The sequence below is a fragment of the Perognathus longimembris genome, chromosome 4 (assembly GCF_023159225.1).
Source record: "Perognathus longimembris pacificus isolate PPM17 chromosome 4, ASM2315922v1, whole genome shotgun sequence".
In the NCBI taxonomy this organism is placed as follows: domain Eukaryota; kingdom Metazoa; phylum Chordata; class Mammalia; order Rodentia; family Heteromyidae; genus Perognathus; species Perognathus longimembris.
The window spans coordinates 22010829-22035189 of NC_063164.1; the positions used below are offsets into that span (position 1 = coordinate 22010829).

Below are 24361 nucleotides of genomic sequence, written 5' to 3' on the forward strand. Positions count from 1 at the left end.
GTTTTGTGAGGTTCATATATCTGCAGAGGTTTTATCATCTCTGTATTCATTTGAGACACAGCTAGGTCTTGATTGGTCAAAATGAATAGGACTAATGATCCCCCAGAAATTCAAAGCCTCAGTATTAATTACTTCCCAACAGCTGGCTGTATTTAGAGTACTGCTGGGGATAAGTAGCTGAGTAAGGAAATTTCAGATTTAGAAATGTCCCTGAACAATCTCCCCTCCCTACCGAGAATAGTAGCTATAGGAGGAAAAAGAATAGAACAATCTGGTTGGGTGCTTTCGTGCTGGAAGTTAGCCGAATGTCTCTTCTGGCAGAATTTTGTTGTGCTCACAGCATATCGTTTTCCTTTCAAATGGATTAGTTATCGACATTTCAGAACCCAATATTGCAAGGAGAAAGTGTGAGAGTTCCAGCCTTACAAAATGTCTTACACAGGACAAAATTTCTCCCTGGTCTTTAGAGCAGTACTGTTTTAGAACATTCTGCAGTAATGGGCAGTAATGGCTATCTACTGCAGTAGCCACTAGCCACGTGTGGTTGCTGAGCAGTTCAAATATGGTTATTGTGACCAAGAAATTAAATTAAGTTTACCTGCTTTTGTCTTATGCCCTTATCAGAACTTGAACTCAAGGCTTTGAGCCCTTTCTGCCCAACAAGGCTTCAATCCAAGATCCTCCGACTTCCTGTATAGTTAGGATTATACATGTGAGCCACTGGTGTGAATTTAATGTGCTTTCAGTTTTCTGCAGATGGTGATAAAGAGTCAAAGGGTATGATACAGTATGTTTCAGGGCTTCTGGCTAGTCAAGGTACCAAGGAAGTGACTAGTAGGTTCTTTTTGTTTTGTGTTACTGAAAAGCAGCTCTCAGGGGGTAGACAAATAAAAAGTAGAAAGGGGGAGAAAGCAGTCATAAGATTCAGTGCGTATCCTATAAAATTAAGAAAAGGAATGGAAAAGAGTGGTAGGGGAAGAAAGAGTAAGAATGTTAAAAGGAGTGATGTTAATTAAGATGCCTTTGTATTACTAAAGTGCTTTGTTGAGTAGAAACTCCTTTGCACATCTACCTAAAGATAATAATAGTAATAATATAATAAAAACCCAGGGACTAGAGGGACACACACACACACACACACACACACACACACACACACACACACACGAAAAGCAGCTCACACTCACACATACATCGCCTTTTAGTCCAGTTGCTCCTGAAACACATTGAGAATGGTTGACCGTCTCAGGTAACAAAGAAACAGATAGCATTCCAAATATTTTACTTATCACCTTTATTGACTTTAGGACTTGTAGAAAAATAATGTCTAATCAGATTTCACTGTAGTCATTTCTAAGCCTGTCTCTATTTTAGTACCTGTCCTGGGGCTTGACTCAGGGACTGGGCACTATCCCTGAGCTCATTTTGCTCAAGGCTAGGACTTTACCACCTGAGCCACAGTGCCACTTCTGGCCTTTTCTGTTTACATAGTACTGAGGAATCGAACCCAGGGCTTCAGGCATACAAGGCAAGCACTCTACCACTAAGCCACATTGTAAGATATGTCATTTTGACTAAGTCACACATGAGAGCAAGTCTATGAAACAGAACCATTCAGAGTAGGAACTTGGCTTTCATAACTTGATCATAATCACCATGGAACAGACCAAATTAGAAAATAAACAATAGTTAACTTAAAAATCTCTATTAGGGAAAAAGTTAACATTTATCTAGATTCAGAAAAAGGAGGCTTTTATTTTACAATTATAAAATCTAAAACAATTTGGAACTTTTTTGTTGGTTGTGGGGCTTGAACTCAGTGCCTGGGTGTTATTTCAGAGCCTCTTCGTGCTCAAGGCTAGCACTGTACAGCTTGAGCCACAGCTCCATTTCTGATTTTTGAGTGGTTAATTGGAGATAAGAGCCTCACAAAGGACTTTTCTGCCTGGGCTGGCTTCCAACTGCAATCCTCAGATCTCAGCCTCCTGAGTATCTAGGATCATAGGTGTGAGCCACCAGTGCCCAACTGGAGCATTTTTTTTTAGTAATTAAATCTAATCAAAATTTAAACCTTTTCTGTTCTGGAAGAAGAGGTAAAAATAGAAGAAAGAAGTACATCTCTGTTACTCTAGGTTTTTGCTTAGCAAATACTGTATAAGGAAATGTTATCACCTTAGCCAAAAAATACATCTTAAAATGATGTTTGTCACCTTTTAAAGAAATAGCATTTTCTATAGCAAAAAGAAGCGTAAGGTTCACCAGAAAGGAAACCCACCATGTGGTTCAGGCAGAAAGGAGTTTATTGGGGGGAAAGCAAACTGCCAGCCCACACAAGATGGAGGCATGGGGAGACAGAGGGGAAGGAAGAAGAGAAAAAGAGAGAAAGAGAGAAAAGGAAAGATAGCAGGGACTGTGTTGAGTTGGATTATATAGGAAAAGGTGGGAGATCTGGCCAGGTGGATTGGATTTGACCTCAAAGAAGCAGGAGGTAACTGCCTCCAGGTATGCCACTTACCTAAGTAACTCAGGTACTGGGCGCAGACTTAAACAAGTAGAGGCATCTTCATGGAGCCCTCCCCAAGGAGAACCTTACAAGGAGAAAATTACATGGTTCTGCGTCAGCCCTCCTGTACTGGCTGTATCCTAGACATGAGTTTTCTTATCTTATGAAGGGTCCTTCAGAGACTAGAATTGCATGTGGAGGTGAGTTCCCCCAGCTCACTTACTGTACCTCTATTAAGCACCTCCTCCTGTGCCCTCCACTGCTGTCTGCTCCTAACTGCCCTCCTACACCTGCCCCTCATAAATTCATTCTGCTCTTCCCACAGTTCAAGTACTGCATTTGAAATAGAACCAAAATCGTTACCTGTCTGGTAGGACTCTATATGATATAGCTTCTTCTACTTTTCTAGTTTTGAAAAGACTTCAGTTCTTTAGGATTAGTCTTAACCAGTGTGAAACAGTACAACTGAAATAGCAGAGCCTTTAACCCAACAGAAGTTTATTCTCTCGTGTAAATAGGTAAAATCTGGACTAGAGTGGTACATTCTTGTTGATGCTTTGCCATCATGATCACTTCCAGCTCATGGTCTGAAAGGGCAGCTGTAGGAGGAAACTAGAAAGAGGAAGAAAAAAGCAAGTCCCTTCCCTTCAAGGACACTTTAAAGTTGTCCTCGTTGTTACTCTGTGTACATCCCATTGGTAAGAGCTTAACTATGGGCTACAATGCAGATTCTGCTGCCTTGTGCTCAGCCAAAATCCCTGGCATTGTTGCTGGGGGAAAACCTAGGTGCATCTGGGACCTAGCTGGAAGTCCCTATCATGGGAGCCAAGTCTTCATATGCCAGAGTAGAATATGAATCAGACATGTCTGAAACAGAAGTCAGAGAACAACACATGAGCATTTCTCTAGAAGCTTAGAGGCAATTGAGGGGAAGTGGGTGAGGTCATGGAACCTAACTGCCTAGAAGAGACAGGGATGGATGAGGGAGGGACGGGTGTGGAATGTGCTGTAGGTCATACTGTGCTTTATGCTGTTTTGTTAGAGCATGGTTGATACAGATTGCAGATCAGGGCATTTTAGTGCCCGTTGGAGGCTGCTAACCTATGAGCTTGGGTCTTGGTTCCTCCTTAACTGCTATCTTTAAGCCTTTCCTACTTAGGCAAAGGTGATGTTTTAGGCATGAAGACTGTCTAGAGTTAGGTGACCTTTGGATTGAGGTAAAGACATTTGGCCACAGGCAGTGTCCCATATTTTTCTAGTATTGAGTTAGTGTTGATAAGGCATGAAAATTTTACTGTGCTTACCTGGTCTGCGTTATGTGTATGTCTGAGCATGGGTCTCCTCACCCACCATGCTGTGACAGGAAGGTGAACCTGGTGAGCTACAATCTGCAGAAGGTCCTTTAGATAGAATATAATCAACCTCAAGCTCAGAATACAAGGACCCGGAGAAATAGAACCTATTAATCTGAAATCCTGGAAATTTTTCTGCTGTCAAAAAGAAAAAAGAAAAAACACACAGTGAAATACTGTGAGACTTCAGAATGATTATATTTTTTCATAGGAAATATATCAAATCTTCACACTGTTAGTCTTGATAAGTTTTGTTATTAAATATTTACCCCAAGAAGAAAGTTCTTTTTATCTTGAGCAACAAAAGTCTAAGGAGGAAAACAGTGGGTTTGTATCTAATCACTTTTTATTTTCTCAGATCTCGATCATGTCATTATCTTGGTGCTTACATAACTTAATGAGGGGAGTTCAAGCAATACTGGGAATAGGAGGGCAAAATGAAAGGGTAACAATTTAAATGGATAGCCAGCAGATGCGTGATACGGATGGAGATGAAGCCTATTAAGGACCCAATTCTGAAAGAAGCTCTTGACATTGATCATTTGTGAAAAGGAGATTTTTTTTTTTTTCTCCTTTGCCACATATGTGGTTCTGTACACTTGTCTGGAAACCTTAAGCATCATGTACATCTGATCCTCAGCTTATGGAATTACTAACACTCAGCCACTTTGAAAAAGCAGACAAGGTTATTAACTTTGGCAGGAAATGAAAATTTGGCTTTAATATACACGTGAAATTGAATTGTCTGTAGCACAAAGCTTTGGAGATTACCATGCAAAATGAGAAAACTATCTAAATTTAAAATTGTCCTCAGTACAGTGAAAAGTAATTTTTGCAGACTGCATTTTTACTGCATTGAAATCCATGAAGAGATTGGCTCTATTAATTTAGATTTAAACAGAGGCTCTGTGTCTTCTAAAAATGGTAAATGAGATGGAAAATGTACTTGAAGAGGAAAAAAGGGTTTTGGAAATGCTGTAGGCAGCAGACTTCCTTCCCACATCCTTGAAGCTGGGACAGTCGTTGGCTTGGGAAGGAAGGTTCTCCACCATGGCAGGTGTTTGCAGCGAGGACAGATGATACCTCAGTCACACAGGCAGGCTTCAGGAGGATAGAAGCAAGTCCGGTGAGAAGCACGGCAGAAGTTCATTGACAACTTTTCCATTACAAGTACCCAAGTAATTGGGTCTTTGACAGAGAAGACAAAGTAAAGAGGACTCAAATGTATTTTCTCAGATGTCAAATAACGTCATTATAATCCTGGCCTGGAAAGATACTAGGGTATGGAATTTGGTCACACAAACCACCTCCTCACACATACAAAAAAATATTATCTTTTGTGTAAAGACAGATGTGTTTCTCATTCCCTAATCTGCATTTAAATCACAAAGACAAATGATTTCTTATTTATAATGAAATAGATGTTTCATTAAAAGGGTGACTGTTTATTTGGAACCTGATACCTTAACAAATAACCACCAAGAAGAATACCTTGGACCCAGGATGAGACTCAGTAATAAAGTACTTGCCTAGGAGGCGCTAACCCTGGGTTAAATCTCCAGCATCAAAAAACAAACAAAATTGCACTAAGTTGTTAACAGTAGTAGTAGTTGATGCATGTAATCTTAGCCACTCAGGAGGCTGAAATCTAAGTGCTGGCAAAATGTCTTTGAGACTCTAGTCTCTAATTAGCTACCAAGAAGATGGAAGAGAAGCCATAGCAAATGGTAAAGCCTCAGCCTTGAACAGAAAAAGCATGGTACAGAATCTAGGCCTTGAGTTCAAGCACCAGTACCAGCACCAAGATAAAAATAAATTACATTGACACAATAGCCAAAATGGGAGAAATAATTAATAATGGGCTACATGTCTATTTATAATTGGACAAAGTCTGATTCCTTATTATGTACATAGAGTTACAGTTATGAGGAAACTGAGGACAAGTAAGTGATTACCTATGCCTTGTTTTTAGAGCTGCTTAGCAACAACTGAGCCTAGAGCTAGACACTGGAACTTACAAATAATTTATGCATTTGCTAGGTCTTCTGAAAAATCCACACTGCTGAGGAGACAACATACCAAAGTAATAAATGCAACTACCCTTCCTTTATTTTACATTGCTTTCCTTTTGCTTTCTAGGTATTGCGTTGCTTTACTTACATCTCTATGAGGTGTTTGGGGACCCTGCCTATCTGCAGATGGCTCATGGCCACGTCAAGCAAAGCCTAAACTGCCTGAGCAAGCGCTCCATCACCTTCCTGTGTGGGGATGCAGGCCCCCTGGCCGTGGCCGCCGTGCTCTATCACAAGATGAACAGCGAGAAGCAGGCCGAGGACTGCATCACGAGGTATCCTTGTTTCTCTGTCAGGGTTATTACCTCAGTATCATTCTGCATTCTGCATATATTAGCAAAAGAACATTCTAGTGAGTTTACTTTCCTCTCAGCCGACAAATCTCCTGCATTTGATCAATTCTCATTACTGTGTTATAGTTAAGGAACAACCATCCTAATCCTTATTTTATTACAAGATATAAGATTCTGTTCCAGGTTAAACATTAGTTCAGTAACAAGTGAGATCAAATGCCTAATCACATGGTTACTAATCCGTAGGGCTCCTAGATCAGAATCACAAAGAATGCAGTTCCCTTCCCATAGAGCAGCTAGAAGAGGCCTCAACAAACTGAGAGGGACAGCAAACTGATTTAACACTACCTTTCTCGGCAATGGCATACACACCTGAATTTCATTTTTAATATAAACTGTCCACTAGACCCTCGTAAATTAATGAATGACTAAACATTTGTGCACATAAGCCACATATATGTGTTTTCTAATTTGTCACTCCCTCTCACTAATTGTACCTAGAAGTGTAGTTGCTATGCAGCTCTGCAGACCGATACATGCCCCGCTTCACCCCCACCAATCACTTAACTCTGTCAGGTAGAGGGGCAACTCCAGAACATCCCAGTGGTAACTGTCTCTGAGTGGACATGGTTTTTTGTTTTTTTGTTTTTGCTACTCCTGGGTCTTGAACTCAGGGCTTAAGCTCTGTCCCTGGCTTCTTTTGGCTCAAAGTTAGCACTCTACCTCTTCTCAAGCGCCACTTCCGGTTTCTTCTGTTTATGGGGTGCTGAGGGCTTCATGTATGTGAGGCAAGCACTCTACCATATTCCTAGCCCTGGACATGCTTTTCATGCTCGTTGTCTTCCTTGTAATTCACTGCTAGAAGAGTACTTCATTAAGATGTGATATGTTGAGGATGCCTTGGTTAATCTTATCTAGCTTGCCTTCTCTATTTATGAGTTCTGGGTTTTGTTTTTGTTTTTTTGTTTGTTTGTTTGTTTGTTTTGGCTAGTCCTGGGCCTTGGACTCCGGGCCTGAGCACTGTCCCTGGCTTCTTTTTGCTCAAGGCTAGCACTCTGCCACTTGAGCCACAGCACCACCTCTGGCTGTTTTTTGTATATGTGGTGCTGGGGAATTGAACCCAGGGCCTCATGTATATGAGGCAAGCACTCTACCACTAGGCCATATCCCCAGCCCCATCTATTTATGAGTTCTATCCACAGATTTAGCCAAACATGGATCCAATGTTAGAAAAACCCTGTCTTGGTACTGGAACATGTACAGACTTTAATGTTATTTCCTAAACAATGAAACTGTTTGCAAAACACCTACATGTATTAAGTTTTGTAAATGATCTAGAGAGGAATAAAGGATATGGGGACATTTTCATAAGGTATGTGCTAGTAGGCCATTCTATATGGGGGGCTTGATTGTCTACTGGAGTCCTGGATCCAATTTCTCTGGATCCTAAAAGCTGGCTGCTCTGTGTGGAAGTGTATATTTTGCCACACTTTTTAAGTTATGATTGTTATACCTGAAAAAACGAATCACCGCATGGTTATAGTTTAACCCCAGTTGCATGTAATTTGCATAATCACACATAGGCAAATTATCCTTCCTCTCCCAATTTTTTTCCCATACCGTGGTAATCTTATAAGTTTTTTATTTTTATTTTTTGCCTATCCTGGGGCTTGAACTCAGGGCCTTGGCACTGTCCCTGAGCTGCGTTTGCTCAAGACTAGCATTCTACCACTTGAGCCACAGGGCCACTTCCTGCTTTTTCTGTTTATGTGGTACTAACGAAGCAAACCCAGGGCTTCATGCATGCTAGGCAAGCACTGTACCACATTCCCAGCTGTCTTCTTATAACCTTTTTTCTACTGGCAGTTGTTGCAAGAGAAGGAAGTAGATGATAGACTAAGGAGTCTTTTGCTCTACCTATAGTGACTTATAAATCATTCCCTGGGTTGATATTTATATAAGTACATTTAAATAAATATTTGTCTGTGTATTTGTGTGTGCTACATCTATCAGAGCCTAGAAATTATATAGCACAACTTCAAATGTTAAAACCTCATTACTTTGTATGTATTCAAGAAAAGACTGCGACCATTCCGCAGGTCTGACTTCTCAGGCTTTTGGATCTTTTGTCAGAAGAGAAGGATACAAAACGTTCTTTGTGAATGACAGTGCTTCCAACATCTTTCCCATCTGCTCCCTTTTAATTAAAAGAATGTATAATTTTCTCAATGAAATTGCTGTAAGTCCAAAATTATTTGGTGTCATTGTGTGTTTAGTAAGTTTACTTGTTTGGTTGACTTTGCTTATTGCTGAACCTTCCTCATCTCATACCCCTTCTGGGATGTTAGACACCTGCCTTCTGTGTAGTGTCTGCTGTGATCCATTGCCAGCACGGTAGTCCCACTTACCAGTAGTCCAGCTTACATGTTCTCAATGTAATGAGGTTTTTGGGTTTTTTTTTTTTTACAACCATAATTTTGAATTTGAGAACGCAAGGGGGCCTTTGAGATCATCAAAAGTCCAATCCTTAGCCTGGCACCAGTGTCTCATGCCTAGCTACTCAGGAGTCTAAGATCAGAGGATTACAGTTCAAAGCCAGCCCAGGCAGAAAAGTCTGTGAGACTCATCTGCAGTAAAGTACTAAAAATAAATCCAGAAGTTTAGCTGTGACTCAAGTGGTAGAGCACTAGACTTGAGCAAAACAAAATTCAGAGAATTCAATTCCCAGGAGCAGCACACACAAAAGTAAAAGTCCAATCCTTAGACACACTGAAATCAAAAGATGGGTGTTTCCTTTGGAAGAGATTTGTAACCATGAGCCTCTGAGAATCTTGACTTCCATGCTAGATAACACCCACAAATGATTTCCAATGTGGAAAGAGCATTTCTGCTTTCCTTGGAGAGGTCTTTAACACTTTGACTCCCCTGAAGATGTATAAGATGTATGTAGGATGTGTGTGTGTGTGTGTGTGTGTGTGTGTGTGTGTGTGTGTGTGTGTGTGTTCATTTGTACCTGCAGATGGCCAGGGCAGATAACAAGCTCTTAGATAGTTCTGATGCCTGGTAATACATCATGTCCCATATCCCTGTTTGCTCTTTCTACGCAAAGATACTTGTACCACAACACAGATAGAGCATTGCCTGTTTTGTACTCAATTAGGGAACGACCATAACCTATTCAGTACACACAGTGACAAGAGAGGTTAAACATTTCTGTTCTGTTTAACGTCTCTCTTTTTAGTACAGGGTCAGAAAAGCACTTCTTTCTCTTTGGTTTTCCAGTATTGAAAACCTTTTGATAGAACACAAAACAAAACCCTCTCCCAGTCACAAGCACTCTGGGAAAATAGTGCTAAGAATGGGAAAGAACTCTTCATTTGCAATGTCTCTATTCTTCCTCTAGTAATATTCCAGTGCCTTGCTTAACTCTTCTAAAGATTGGTTGCTATTAATATTAACCAATCAAAACAAATAAATGGAGCTGCAGTGATATACTTGTGGATTTGAGAACTTCTGAAAACACATAAAACAACCATTAGAATGTGTTAATGCTACCATTTATTTTGAGAATATAGCTTGGAAAAGATGCCATCATAAGGCTTTCATTTAGTAATCATCAGCTCAATGAATTTTAGCACTAGTTCATTAAAATCCAGGGGAAGATGGCCTCTCATTAACCTAAATGATATTGTAGCAAGATCATCACTGTGACCAATACTTTATTATTACTACATGTTTTTAACAGTGTGTGCTACCTGCTTTGAGCAATCCCAGGCAGTTTGGTGGCAAAATAATTGGAATGCTAATTTTGTATTGCCACCTAGTGGTATTGTAGCTGATAACACTGACAAATAAAGGAGCCACATTTTCTGATAGTGTGGTTCAGACATTTTAGTTTGTAATGATCATCTTGAAGTTAGTACAATAATTGTTCTGAATAATATTTTATAGTTCTTTTTCAAATCAGTTGTTCACTCTCCATTGCAAAAGAAAGTCAAACTTTTTGTTTTAATATTTAAATCCTATACAAGTTGATATATTTGGTTCTTATCTGAACTCTCTGATCTTGGTTACCCTGCTCTGCCAAGTACTCCCCATCAGTGAGCCTGCCCTGGGTCAGATGGTGGAGAGGACAGAGAGGTGAAACAGGAGGTCTCACCTCCCCCTTGCTCCTCAGACCTGTGAGGAAGTGTTCCTCCCTCAGCAGTCCTGTGGGCTACCATGGCCTCCCCTTCTGCCTGCACGCACTGTAAGATGGCCCGTGGCATGGGCATAGAGAACAGAGGAGAGGAAAGGAGGCTTACCACCTCCTCCGAGAGTAGGAGTTCCCCTTCCTGTTCATCCTGTTGGGTCCTTCTTTTTTGTTGCCCCCTGGTACCTACTGCTAGGTTTTGGGCTGTATTAAATTAAGGTTAAGGGAGTACCAGAGAAGAAAATGTGGCCTTCCACCCATTCTGCGTGCTACTGTTTCTTTTCAGAGTCCTCAAATAGCTGATTGGGGTATCATATCTAGGACTTGGAATGAGAGTTAGTGGGAAAGGCAGAGTGAAGTGTGCTTACTGTATCTTACTTGAAACCAAAACTAAATATAACCTTGAGATGCTGGGTTAAGTCAATGATAAGACATCCACTTAACAGAATATTACCCTGTAACTTACAAAGAGTGAGGGTATGCCGCATGTGCAGACACCGAATGGCTGTAAAGAAGTGCTTGTTTGTTTATTTATTTATTTATTTATTTTTATTATTCTTTTTTTTTTTTTTTTTTTTTTTTTTGGCCAGTCCTAGGCCTTGGACTCAGGGCCTGAGCACTGTCCCTGGCTTCCTTTTGCTCAAGGCTAGCACTCTGCCACTTGAGCCACAGCGCCACTTCTGGCCATTTTCTGTATATGTGGTGCTGGGGAATCAACCCAGGGCCTCATGTATACGAGGCAAGCTCTCTTGCCACTAGGCCATATCCCCAGCCTAAAGAAGTACTTGTTAAATAGCACACTACAGAACATTTAGTGGGCATACATTCGTATTTGTATGTTTACTCTTGCTTAGATGTGTATAAAGTTAGGAATATACAAAAAAAATAGTAATCAGCTTTGTTTTTGAAGGTAAGAACTAGAAGGCTGAGAGACTAGAAGACTGTAGTTAATCAGGCACTTATATAGCTACTTCTGCAGGCCTGTTTGCTTAAGGAGTAAACTAAGGAAGAAGAAATGCAACAGGCATTTAATTTTATGGGAGCAGATGGTGCTTTGAGTGTTGACTTAGTACTTTCCCTAGCTAAATGTCACCCCAGCCTGCAGCTCTACTTAAGTGTTCCTAATAAGGCAAGCCTGCATGAGGAAGTAGGGAGGGGTTCAATGAGGGTCAACGACATTCTCATATTCTTAGGTTCCTGTCTGCCCATTGTAAACTAACGAGATTTAATTGTAGACTAATGTCTGTCTATGTGTCAGTGTAGGTATATTTTTTTAATCTACCATTTTATTTTATTTATTTTGGTGCTGGTCCTGGGGTTTGAACTCAGGGCCTGGGCGCTGTCCCTGAGCTTTTTGCCAAAGGCTAGCACTCTACAACTTGAGCCACAGCTCTACTTACAGCTTTTTGTTTAACTGCAGTTCTCAGATCGTAGCCTCCTGAGTAGCTAGGATTATAGACATGAGCCACCAGGGTTCAGCTAATCTACCGTTTTTAAATATGCACCAATATGTGGTCCTTTTCAGGTTAATTCACCTAAATAAGATTGACCCCCATGTTCCGAATGAAATGCTCTATGGACGCACTGGCTACATCTATGCTCTTCTTTTCATCAATAAGAACTTTGGTGAGGAGAAGATTCCTCAAAGTCATATTCAGCAGGTAACACATTTTTGTGCTTTTGTCAAGTCTTCTAGGAATCTCACTTGTTTACTCTGCCTAAATTGGCTCTGTCTCAACACTTAGCACATCCCAAGCAGGATGTACAATCAGAACACCAATGGCTTCACACCAAGTGTTGCTCGAAGCCTGTGGGGAGGGCTGTGGAGTGAGAGGCCTGAGGTGGAGAGTACAGGGCTCCTCTCAGAGGGAGGCAGAGCCTGAGTTCCTCACAGATGCAGACATCTCATTTTGGGTCTACAGGAGTGGGGGCTTTCCCTGGACCTGTGAATTCCTTTTTCTAAAATTGTTATTATAAAGGTTATTCACAGAGGGGCTACAGTTACATAAGTCAGCTAAAGCATATAGTTCTTTTGGACAATGTCACCTCTTCCCTCACACTCTCCCAGCCCATGAATTCTTGATTATCCAGTGAAATGACTCCAGGATTCTCCTTACCCTTCCTCATTTAAGCCAAGTACAGTCACACTCATTTCTCTGAAACAGAAGTAGTGCATGCCCTTCCCTGGCCAGAAGATGCTGTCTAATTTGCTACCAGCCCTTTGAAAGCTCTTAGAAAAATCCCTGTCTCTGCCAGGACGGTTTTTAATTATCTTGTTATTCTGGTTACCTTGCTCCCTATAGATTTGTGAAACGATTTTGACCTCCGGGGAGAGTCTTGCTCGAAAGAGAAACTTCACAGCAAAGTCTCCCCTGATGTATGAATGGTACCAGGAATATTATGTGGGGGCAGCACATGGCCTGGCAGGAATTTATTACTACCTGATGCAGGTAAGGAGTGAGTGTGGTGTAGCTTACCATGTGCTTCCTGACACAAGTAAGCTTTTGCATGGGAGGTGAATCTTGAGCCATCTCCTTTCTTTGTCAACCACTGTGCCATGATGCTTGTGATCACTTGATCTACCCAAACCAGAGTGCAGTTTACTCGTGTGTGTGTGTGTGTGTGTGTGTGTGTGTGTGTGTGTGTGCAGTTCATGGGGCTTGAACTTAGAGCTTGGATGCCATCCTGAGCTGTTTTGCTTAAGGCTAGTACACTACCTTTTGAGACACAACTCCATTTCTGGCTTTTTGGTAGCTAATTGGAAATAAGTCTCATGGACTTTCCTGCTGAAGCTGGCTTTGAACCTTGATCCAAAGATCTCAGCCTCTGAAGTAGCTAGGATTATAGCCATGAGCCATTGGTATCCAGCTGCCAGGCCCTTTGTAACAGAAAAGTCACTGTATTTGAAATGAAACTTGATCTGTAGATAAACATTCTTGCCACCTGTGCAGACTCAAGTATTTGGGCCTATAATTCTGTGGGAAGTGCCTTTTTGCTCTTCTTTTCAGCAAATGCCTTGAATTAATAAGAATTAATAATATTATTCTAGGGTTGGGAATGTGGCTTAATGATGGAGTGCTTGCCTAGCATCCATGAAATCTTGGGTTCAGTTCCTCAGTACTACATATACAGAAAGATCCAGAAGTGGCACTGTGGCTCATGTGGTAGAGTGCTAGCCTTGAGCAAATGCAGCTCAGGGAAAGTGCCCAGGCCCTGAGTTCAAGCCCCAAGAATGGCAAAAAAAAGAAAAAAAGAAAAAAAAACTAGTATTATTCTATATTATAAGGGTACAAATCATTGCAGGAAGCTGTACGGAATCAATAAGTACCCAATGAGCAGTGCCTAAGGCTAACTTACAGCAAAGACCAGGATATATATTATATCCTACCTGTAAAATAGCCTAATGTGCTATACCCAATAATTCTTAGGTTCTGATAGTGTTGGAACACATCAACCAAAGTAAAATAGACTGAAAACTGATAGAATTCACTGTAGGAAACAAGAGAGATCATCAGAAGAGAACTTCTCTTAGAATGCCATTTTCAGGAACTTAATAAGCTCTCCTTAAGGAGAATTTTTCTCTTAAGAGTTAGAATTTATGTCAAAGAAAAATTGAATCTTCATACCTGCTGGTCCTAATGTTACCCATCCCACCTTCTTAGAGCAAAACGTGGCATGAAGAAGTGCTTCATTAATATGTTCAATATGAGTGCTTGCTTGCTGGATAGCTGGCTATGATATGTGCATCTGTGTCAGACCTGTCCTCTGCCAGAACAGAGCCTAAAATCTCAAGGTTATTATTGCTCTCGAATACAGAGCCACACTTAGAGTGGTAATGGCCATCAGAGGCCAGCTGTTTTGTTATATTTTTCCTGTATTTCTCAATTAGAACATTCCTGACAATAATTAGGGCTTCTGACTATTTAAATTTATATTCCTTTTTCTGGTCCCTTCTCTTGTGGCTCTTTGTTTCTGGATGTATATGTAAATTCTCAAGCGTTTTAGAAAAGGAGAATCTTCTAAAATTCAAAATGAGCTCCAACTATATATGTCAGTGACTGAGTGTCCTTGTTGACCTTTTATTAAAGCAGAGATGTCTTCTGTTCTGCCTCTTTCTGTTAGCTGAAATAAGAAATCTGTAAAACTTAAGGTCAATTTTTTAACTGAAAAACTTAAGGTCAGTTTTTTAATTCGTAAGATAGGCATGGTGATACAACCCGAATCCCAGCACTTGGGAGTCTGAAACAAGCGAATTTCAGGTTTAAAAGCCAGCCTGTGCTTCATAACAAGTCCCTGTCTAAAAGCAAACTTAAGATGAAAATAAAATAAATCATTTTTAGATCATGTTGGATAATTCCTTCAAGTTTATTCATTAAAAGTGAGTGTGGGGGCTGGGAGTATGGCCTAGTGGCAAGAGTGCTTGCCTCCTACACATGAAGCTCTCAGCACCACATATATGGAAAACGGCCAGAGTGGGCAGAGTGCTAGCCTTGAGCAAGAAGAGGCCAGGGACAGTGCTCAGGCCCTGAGTCCAAGGCCCAGGACTGGCCAAAAAAAAGTGAGGGTGGACACTGTCCTTTGTGTATAGTAGAGTCAATCTTTGTGTCCTCTCAAGGACACGGTGCCCTTTCAGAGTCTTGTGAGAGCCAGGCTCCATCCCTTTCATCCCTTACCGCTTTCTCCCTGTGTTTCCTCCACTGCCTTTCCTGTACCTCCACAGCTCCATGCTCTGCTTAACAGAACATCACTGCCCTCCCCACTCCTTCACAGCCCTACCTGGCAGAACACCGCTGCCCTCTCCCCCTTCCCACAGTCACACACCCTGCCCAGAAGAACAGCACTTTGGATGTGTTGTTTAAAGAGTTAGCAGTGCGTTGAGTTAAGGACAACAGGACTGCAAAAGAGAAACTACAAACTGTATGAAGGTGGGTGGCTCATATGACCTGTGTCAGCATATCCTGTGAGTCTGTTCACCATTGTATGAGGATAATCCATGCACAGCTCTGTGTTGAATCCTCTACAGAGCTGATGTCATTGGGCATCAGAATCAGAAGTCTGTGAGTCTCCCTTTCTATGGAGAACATGCCCTGCTACTTCTCTGAATGCTATGCTTGGTTGTCTGATGCATCTTTGTGTTGGCAATGCTGGTTTTTAATGGGGTGCACACACACCATTCTGGGGATTAAACTCAGGGCCTGGGCACTGTTCCTGGGTTCTTTTGATCAAGGCTACTGCTGTACCCCTTTGAACCATAGCAACCCTTCCTGTTTTCTGGTAATTAGTTGGAGAAAAGAATCTCACAGACATTTCTGCCCAGGCTGGCTTCTAACTGTGATCCTCAGATCTAAGCCTCCTGAGTAGCTAGGATTACAGGTGTGAGCCACTGGTGCCCAGCCCTGTGCTTTTTTTTTTTTTTTACTCTAGGCTGTCACTCTACCATGTGAGCCACAGTTTCACTTCTGGCTTTTTTTTTTTTTTTTGGTAGTTTTTATTGGAAAGAAGAGTTTCACAGACTTTCCTTCCCGAGTGGGGTTCAAATTGTGACCCACAGATCTTGGCCTCCGAGTAGCTGGGATTACAGGTCTGAACCACCAGCACCCTGGCTCTTTGTAGTTTTTAAAGCATGCTTCAGATTCTGAGAGTTTAAGAAACTCCTCATAGATTCATACACTCAAGTTTTGACATGGGAAAGTCATTTATGTGTCTATCAGTGACAACAAATATCGAGAAGCAATGCATACAGTAATAGTTAACTAGCAGCCCAATTTGACTTACTTTAAAAACTTGAAATCACAGAGAAGTAAATAAAACAAAATGTCCCTTTGGTGAAAAGATTTGATAAAATCCAAAGCCTTTTAATGGCTCCTAATCTTTTGGTGTGATTTGTTTCTGTTTATTTGCTTGTTTGTTTCTAGTTTAAAACTTAGTCCTGGGAGGTCTTGTTTGCTTTAGCCAAAATTCTGCATGTCCTTCTTAGCCCAGCCTTCAAGTTAACCATGGGAAGTTATATAATCTGGTCAAGCCCAGCGTGGACTTCGTTTGCCAGCTGAAATTCCCTTCGGGCAACTACCCTCCGTGTGTGGATGATAACCGGGACCTGCTGGTGCACTGGTGCCACGGAGCCCCCGGCGTCATCTACATGCTTATCGAGGCCTACAAGGTACTGCGGGTTTCTTCAGCATTTCACAATGGAAAATTAGTCTTGTATTCCTTCAGGGGGGTGAACATATGTATCACTGATCCCAAGATAACTTGCTAGGTGGGTGAGAATTTGTTCTCACAGTACCCACTGGTTCATAGAACAAGAGACTGCTTCGTTGGGGGAGAATCAAGATGATTGCAGCAAGGTAAAACCAAGGTAAATATCCTACAGCTCCGTTAAAAATAGAGAGAACGCTCATGCATTGCTGATGGAAATGTGACATGGTAAAGCTGCCATGCAGAATAATTTTGTGGGTTCTCAAAAACTATAAGCATTTAATCAACATGTAATCCAGCAATTCAACTCAAAGGTATTTATCCCAAAAAACCTAAAGCAAAACTTCAACGGGGTGAGGTGCAATGGCTCATACCTGCAGTTCTAGCTACTTGGAAGGCAGAGATAGGATAGTGTTTTAAGACTAGCCTAGACAAAGAATTATTGAGACTATCTCACAAAGAACAAATTGAGCATCGTACATACCTGTAATCCCAACTGTGTGAGAGGCAGAAGTAGGATTGTAGTCTAAGACCATCCAAGGCAAAAGCACAAGATCCTATCTGAAAATAACTAAAGCAAAAAAGGCTAGGGGCATGGGGCCACATGTTGAGACCCTGATTTCATACTCTAATACCACCAAAAAAAATATTCAAAGATGCATGCACATCAGTGTTCATAACAGCTTTTCAACAAGCCCAAAATAGAACTTATCTATTCATCAATAGATGAATGGATAACAAACGTATGGTATATACATGCAGAGGAAAATTATTTAGTGATAAAAAGAATTGAATTCCAATATGTACTGCAATATCCATGAGTCTTGAAAGCATGCTAAGTAAAATAAACCAGACACAGAAGGAGAGGATATATTTCTGCTTATATGAAGCTATATCTAATAGAGGTGGTCTAGAATAGGAAGATGGGATTGGGGATGGGGTTTCTATTTGGAGTGACAAGCTTTTCAAACCAATAGCAGAACTGTTTCACAGTATTGTGAGTGTAATTAAGACCAATAAATTATATGCTTAAAATGGTTCAAATTGTAATTTCTATAATGTATATTTTACCACAATAAAAAATACAAATAGCACTCTTAAATTGTTTGCTATAGCAAACCTTCAGTCAAGGAAGGAAAGATTTTTAATTGAAAAAAAATAGGCGTAAACCAAGATATTTATGATCTTTGATACTTACAAATATACAGACTATAAACAGGCAATGGTATCACATAACTAAGTGTGCTTTTAATGCTTCAAATTCCATGTTTCAGAAAGTTAGAATGGGAAAAAATTGTGGTGGCAATGCTGGTTTTTAAACTCTTGTGCTTGCTAGGCAAGTGTTCTGCCATTCAAGCCATGACCATGGCTCTTTGCCTTTGGTTATTGTTCATACGATTGTCACTCTTTGCCCAAGCCACCTGGACCTCATTCCTCTTGTTTATGCTTCCTGCATAGTTGAGATGGTAGATACCATCCACCCTCAGCTTTTTATTGGAATCTCAAGAACTTTTTACCCAGACTGTCTTCCATGATCCTCTCTATCTTAGCCTCCCAAGTAGCTAGGATTATAGGCATAATCCACCACACTTGGCTTAATAGAAATAATAATAACTTTTAGTCTATCTTTATTCAGTTTGCAATGAGATATTAAGAGCTACTCAGAACTCAGGCACTGGTAGCTCATGCCATAATCTTACCTACTGAGGAGGTTGAAATTATGGTTGCATGGGTTGATAAATCTAAGAGAACTCTTTATCTCCAATTAAACAGCAAATAGCAAGAAGTAAATGTGTGGCTCATCTGGTAGAACAGCAGCCTTGAGAGAAAAGCCTAAAGGAGAGCTCAAGACATTGAGTTCAACCCCCAGTATGAGGTCCAAAAAAGAAAACTATCTACTCAAAATATTTCTTTTTTTTTCCTCTTCCTTTTTTTTTCTTCTTTACTGTCAAAGTGAAGTACAAAGGGGTTACAGTTTCATATGTAAGGCGTCAAAATATTTCTTGAGCCTTTGAGTAAGATATAAGATTTTGTTAGTTGAATAGTGATACTCCTTCAATAAAACACATGTGCACAAACACACACATGCAAATCTTAGATATACTGCAGGTCTTGCTTGATTATGACAGCAATGCTAGTCAGTTTAGCCATTTGTCTCTAGCAGTATAATACAGCTGTCTGCCATAAATGCTTTACCTTCTTTTGCCAAACTCTGCTTCCTTTCCTCCCTCTCTCCCCCTTCTACAAGACCAGGAAGTGGTGTCAATAGAACTTTCTTATGTACCCTGAATACTGAAGGTCATGTTCCTTGAGTCTGCAGGTGTTCAAAGAGGAGCAGTACCTCTCTTATGCCTACCAGTGTGCTGACGTGATCTGGCAATACGGGCTGCTGAAGAAGGGATATGGGCTTTGCCATGGAGCTGCCGGGAATGCCTATGCCTTCCTGGCACTGTACAACCTTACACAGGATATGAAGTACCTATACCGGGCCTGCAAGGTAGGCATCAAGTTGCCCCCAGAAAAGCACTTCTTCCAGGACAGTGAGCAAGGGCTCTAGTTCATACAATTAACTTAGTTCAACCCCAGGAGTCTCCAGGTAAATACACACACACACACACACACACACACACACACACACACACACACACTTTACTGGTCCTGGGGCTTGAATTCTGGGCTTGGATGCTGTTCCTGAGTTCCTTTGTTTGCTGAAGCCTACTGCTCTACCACCTGAGCCACAGTGCTGCTTCCAACTTTTTCTATGATTAGTTGGATATAAGAGTCTCAGAGAGCTGGGAATATGGCCTAGTGGCAAGTGTGCTTGACTCGTATACATGAAGCCCTGGGTTCGATTCCCCAGCACCACATATATAAAAATGGCCACAAGTGGTGCTGCGGCTCAAGTGGCAGAGTGCTAGCCTTGAGCAAAAAGAAGCCAGGGACAGTGCTCAGGCCCTAAGTCCAAGGCCCAGGACTGGCAAAAAAAAAAGTCTCAGAGACTTTCCTGCCTGAGCTGGCTTCAAACTGAGATCCTCAGATCACAGCCTCCTGAGGATTACAGTAATGAGGCACCAGTGCCCAGCAAAACATATTATTTAAGCAAATCCTTCTTGGGCTATCCAGTTGAATTGGCATTCCTTTAAAGGGCATAATTTTACTGAACAGCATCTATAGTAGGAAAAAAAAAAAAAGGTCTTAGGAAGGTTTGTACCTTTCTTTCTTTCCTTGAGAACCTTGGACATATGTGGAGTTCAGAGAACTCCTTTGCTTCCTCCCAAGTTGTGTACTCTGTTTCCGACCATCTATTTCTCAGCACTAAATGTATTTCCTGACTCAATAGTTCTCAGAGTAACACATAAGACAATCTCTACTCCCTTCTAGGAAGAAATCACTTCAGTAATCTAACTTGCTTTCCTTTTCAGTTTGCCGAGTGGTGCTTAGATTATGGAGAGCATGGATGCAGGACCCCAGACACCCCCTTCTCTCTCTTTGAAGGTATTTTTCACATTCCTTATTTGCCTTTTAATATAAACTCTTATTTCTCTGCTTAGTAATTAGTGTTTTTTAATTGGAATTGTATCAACAATTTATTTTTATTAATTTATTTTTTTCCAGTCCTGGAGCTTGAACTTAGGGCCTGAGCACTGTCCCCGGCTTCTTTTTGCTCAGGGCTAGTACTTGCCTCTTGAGCCACAGCGCCATCTCCAGCTTTTTCTGTTTATGTGGTGCTGTGGAATCGAACCCAGGGCTTTGTGCATGCTAGTCAAGCACTGTACTGCTAAGCCACATTCCCAGCCCAACAAATTAATTTTATACTCAATCCCTGCAGCTATTTTATGTGTGACATGAGCATTATAAATCAGTTACCCCTGGTACTCCTGCAGACATAACCCTAGTGGTTGTAAGGGTGAGAACCATCTGTGGAGCCAGGAGTAACTCACATTGAGAAGCATGCAAATATCACTTCCTTATGTCCCACAGTGCCCTGGGGAGGGAACTCACCCATGGTAAATGGCAGGGCAGTGTTTGCCTCTATTCTCCATCCTGTCCTCTCCCTAGATAAAAAGGCTGATCCCAGCCAGGCTAGGAATGTGGCTTAGGGATAGAGTGCTTGTCTAGAATGCACGAAGCCCTTGGTTCAATTCTCCAGTACCACATAACATGCCAGAAGTGACTCTGTGGCTGAAGTGGTAGAATGCTAGCCCTGAGCAAAAGAAGCTCTGGGACAGTGCCCAGGCCCTGAGTTCAAGTCCCAGGACCCACAAACAAACAAACAACAACAACAAAAAAAAAAACCTCAGGCTGATCCCTTCAGTAGGAAACAGCTGTGTATGTCACTATAGTGTTCACATACAGGCAGATCCTCATTTTCTTTAAATCTGTGCCATTAATATCAAATGTTCTCCATGCTTCTCTGTAAAGTCATTTGGTGTCATAACTTCACTTCTTTTTCTTCCTTTAGGAATGGCTGGAACAATATACTTCCTGGCCGACCTGCTAGTTCCTCTGAAAGCCAAGTTCCCTGCATTTGAGCTGTAAAAGGAGAGCAGCCGCCCAGCTGGACTCATGGCCTCCTGTGTATTCACATCAGTGCTGCACACTTCTGTTGCTTTTCAAGGAAATACAGAATCCAACTGTGTACCTGAGTTAGTTGTTTTCTTCAGAATGGTCGTTGCTTTGATTCCTTTGTTCATTATATACTTTTATTTAAAAGTAAGCAAGACATTCTTTTTAGGTTTTGTCTGAAAGGATGGATAATAAGTACAATCCTCTGAGGTCATTTACATGTATTTCAGGACTTGGAGGAAATCTTACTCTTATTTAAATTTATGAACATAACTATCTATTGCTATTCTAAAAAATGTTTAAAAGAAATTACATATAGGTAAGCGGAGGTAGATATGTAGCTGTTGCTGAATATTACCTTCTACCTCTTCTGTTTCATACTTTAACCCCAACAAGGGGTAAGTTTTATTATTTGCTTTTCTTTAACTGGTTGATAATAGAAGGGGACAAAATATAAATAGTGGCTTCTAGGAGAAAAGACACAAGAGCTACAAAGGAGACTTGGAAACTAAGCACCACTTTTCAAATTCCTGATGCCTGTTTGCTCTAGAGATTAAAATAAATGCACTGTAAAATCTGCCTCTGATTTGACAAAAAAGCATCTGGGACTGCATGCCAGTGTTTATATCAAAACTTTTGCAAATGTGATTGTGTCACACATTTTAGTTGAATGTTAGTTCAAGATAAGCTATCAGTAACACTTTTAGTGTTGCTGTTGTTGTTATTTTTAAGTTCAGGGTTCTTTGGAACTATTTGCTTTGATTTATTTGTTTGCTTTTTGGTGTTGGAATAAGATCAGGTAGCACATTTCCTGTGTGCATATGCTATAGTGTAGGATTCCAGTCTGTCCTGGTCCACTGACCTTCTAACCCTTGATTTTTTTTACTTACGTGGCACTGACTATAAGTTAATACTTGCTGTCCACTATAAGCTGAGTTTCTTCCCATCAATTTCTCTCAACATTGGTGTTTCTATGCAGTAATTCAGCCTTCTTCTGCCTTACAAGCAGAGCAAAAAAAAAAAAAAAAGAAGAAGGCCAGATAGCCAATCACTAGAGAAAGAATAAACTTTGGAGAGAATTTTTACTTATTAGGAAGCATCATCCAGAAAACAATCCTTCCTATAAACAGATAGATCTGTGCATATTGCAGTCTGAACAGCTCATCAGTTTCTGAAACCACAAAACCAGGTTTTATATGGTAGATGAGGATTCCTTGATGCTTTAAATTCTGTACAAATTGGTTCCTCCTCTACCTCCTCTTCCCTTCCACCACCCCCCCCCACTGCTGCCTTTCCTAGACCACTCTTCTTGACTGATTTGAAAGATGTTGAAACTATAAAACAACAGGCTCTGAGAATTTTAAATGTGCAATTTCTTGGTCACAAAAAAAAATGCTATTTTTACTGGAACTTAGAAATTGTCTGATCCTTTAAAGTTTGCCAACAGTAGGATCTAAGAAGTAACCCACTGCTCAGTTTGGAGCCTGAAGCTTCTCTCTTAGTTTCTGCAGTACTGCTGGTGAGCTGGGGACAGCTGTGCCTTCTTCAGGAGAGTTTCTATCCATTGGTGTTGACACTTACAGCAAAGCTCATTTATTTGCCCTTGTCCAGGTGTCCACTTTGAGAGGAGAAAGCTCATTTGGCTTAACTAAATGTCATATATCGTGCCTGTACTTTTAGCTACTATAGATATCTTCACCAGGGGAAAAGAACAAAGCCACTCTCCTTCTGCAAGCCGGAGCAGCCCTGACCACAGCGCTTCGTGAGCATTTTGATGAAGAACTCAAAACAGGGAAAAGAACATTCTGAGTCATGTTCTTGTTCATGTTTGGATTGCACTTAACGCTATTGTCATCCATTAAGAAATTCATTCTCAAATACAAGTGTAAGATTCTACCTATCTTTTTCATACTTGAGCTTTTTAAAACTTATTAGGCTGGTAGGATGTTTATACCATTGTTTCCTTACACTAAAGAGCTAAGATTTTAAACAGGGTATAGAGCCAACACCAATACCTGTCACTATGGTAGTGACTAAAAGAAAGTTCCATTAGCTTTCTTAGTTTCAGAAGGAAGCAATGTCCTTATTTCAGTCACTTTTAGTACAGTTCAGTTATTTTTCTCGTTGGTTATAAACCTTCTCCCTAGTGGCCTCCCAGAAAACTCAGTAACCTTGCTTATCTCTATGCAAAGACTAGGTGGTAAAGCTCCAAATCTTGTCAAGCAGAGTTCGTTACCTTACCATGCTTTTGTGCAAGCAGTGGTGAGAAATTTCAGTGGTTCACTTTTCAGTTCCCATGGGGCTTTCGTTGCATCTTAGTTGTCATCACAAACCTCCCTGGCAGGTAGTTCCAGGTAAAAGGGAATCTAAGTATACTTTCTCCTTATTCCCATTTCCCTCAATAACAGAATTGAGAGACATCTCTGCTCCTGTGGTTCTCTAGTTAGTTTACATGCATTATTAGGATGCCTTCCCTTCTGTCAACAGATTTTGAAATAGAAATGATGGACAGTGAATGTTGACTTACACACTCCTCTGGATCCCAGAATTCACCTGTAGTTGCCAGTGACACACACTGAATCTTAATTCTGTTTCTGCCTCCCCTAAACAGAGCAGAGCACACTTCTGTATGTTCTGTCCTTCCGGGCCAGAGAACTATTTCTCCTGTAGATATGCAATGCATCTGGAATATTCAGGGAATTCACTGCAGTGTTACATTATCATTACTGGAAAGGGTTGATATCATTTGCATTTATATATTGTATAAAGGATTTGACTTACCAGTTCTCAATAAAAGTTTGTTAGGACTACCTATTGTAATGTGCTTTTGTTCGTTTCAACTTAAACCTGAAAAATATTTTTTCTTCAGTAGTAAATAATGTCTTTTTCTTTGCATTCAGACTCTTAAGTTCTTTCCTAACTTTTGTCTTTATTGTTAAGACAACCACGATTTCTACTATTTTCTAAAAATAGAGATTTATAAAAAGAAAATATTTTTCAATGGTAGAATTGTGGAATTTCAATCCTACATGGTTGCAAGCAGAGCAGTCAGTGTCTTATCCATCTCTTTGCTATGTGAATCTACCCCATAGTCAGTCACTAAAGGCCTAGTTCTGGAAATCTGGTTCTGTGACTAAGACTTACATAGAGAAGGGGATCAAATAAAACCTAACTATAAAATGTAC

General features: G+C 40.7%; 1 protein-coding gene across 1 annotated transcript in view; it reads left to right on the forward strand.

The window, feature by feature from the left end:
• Lancl1 (LanC like 1) overlaps positions 1-24124 on the forward strand; it is a 38418-nt gene extending 14294 nt beyond the window's left edge. The window contains exons 3-9 of the mRNA XM_048344829.1: positions 5986-6202; positions 11938-12073; positions 12716-12862; positions 16390-16572; positions 18931-19107; positions 20033-20105; positions 21073-24124. Coding sequence (XP_048200786.1) covers positions 5986-6202; positions 11938-12073; positions 12716-12862; positions 16390-16572; positions 18931-19107; positions 20033-20105; positions 21073-21149 — 1010 coding nt within the window. The 3' untranslated portion in view covers positions 21150-24124. The remainder of the gene's footprint in view (positions 1-5985; positions 6203-11937; positions 12074-12715; positions 12863-16389; positions 16573-18930; positions 19108-20032; positions 20106-21072) is intronic.
• Positions 24125-24361: the final 237 nt, after the last annotated feature.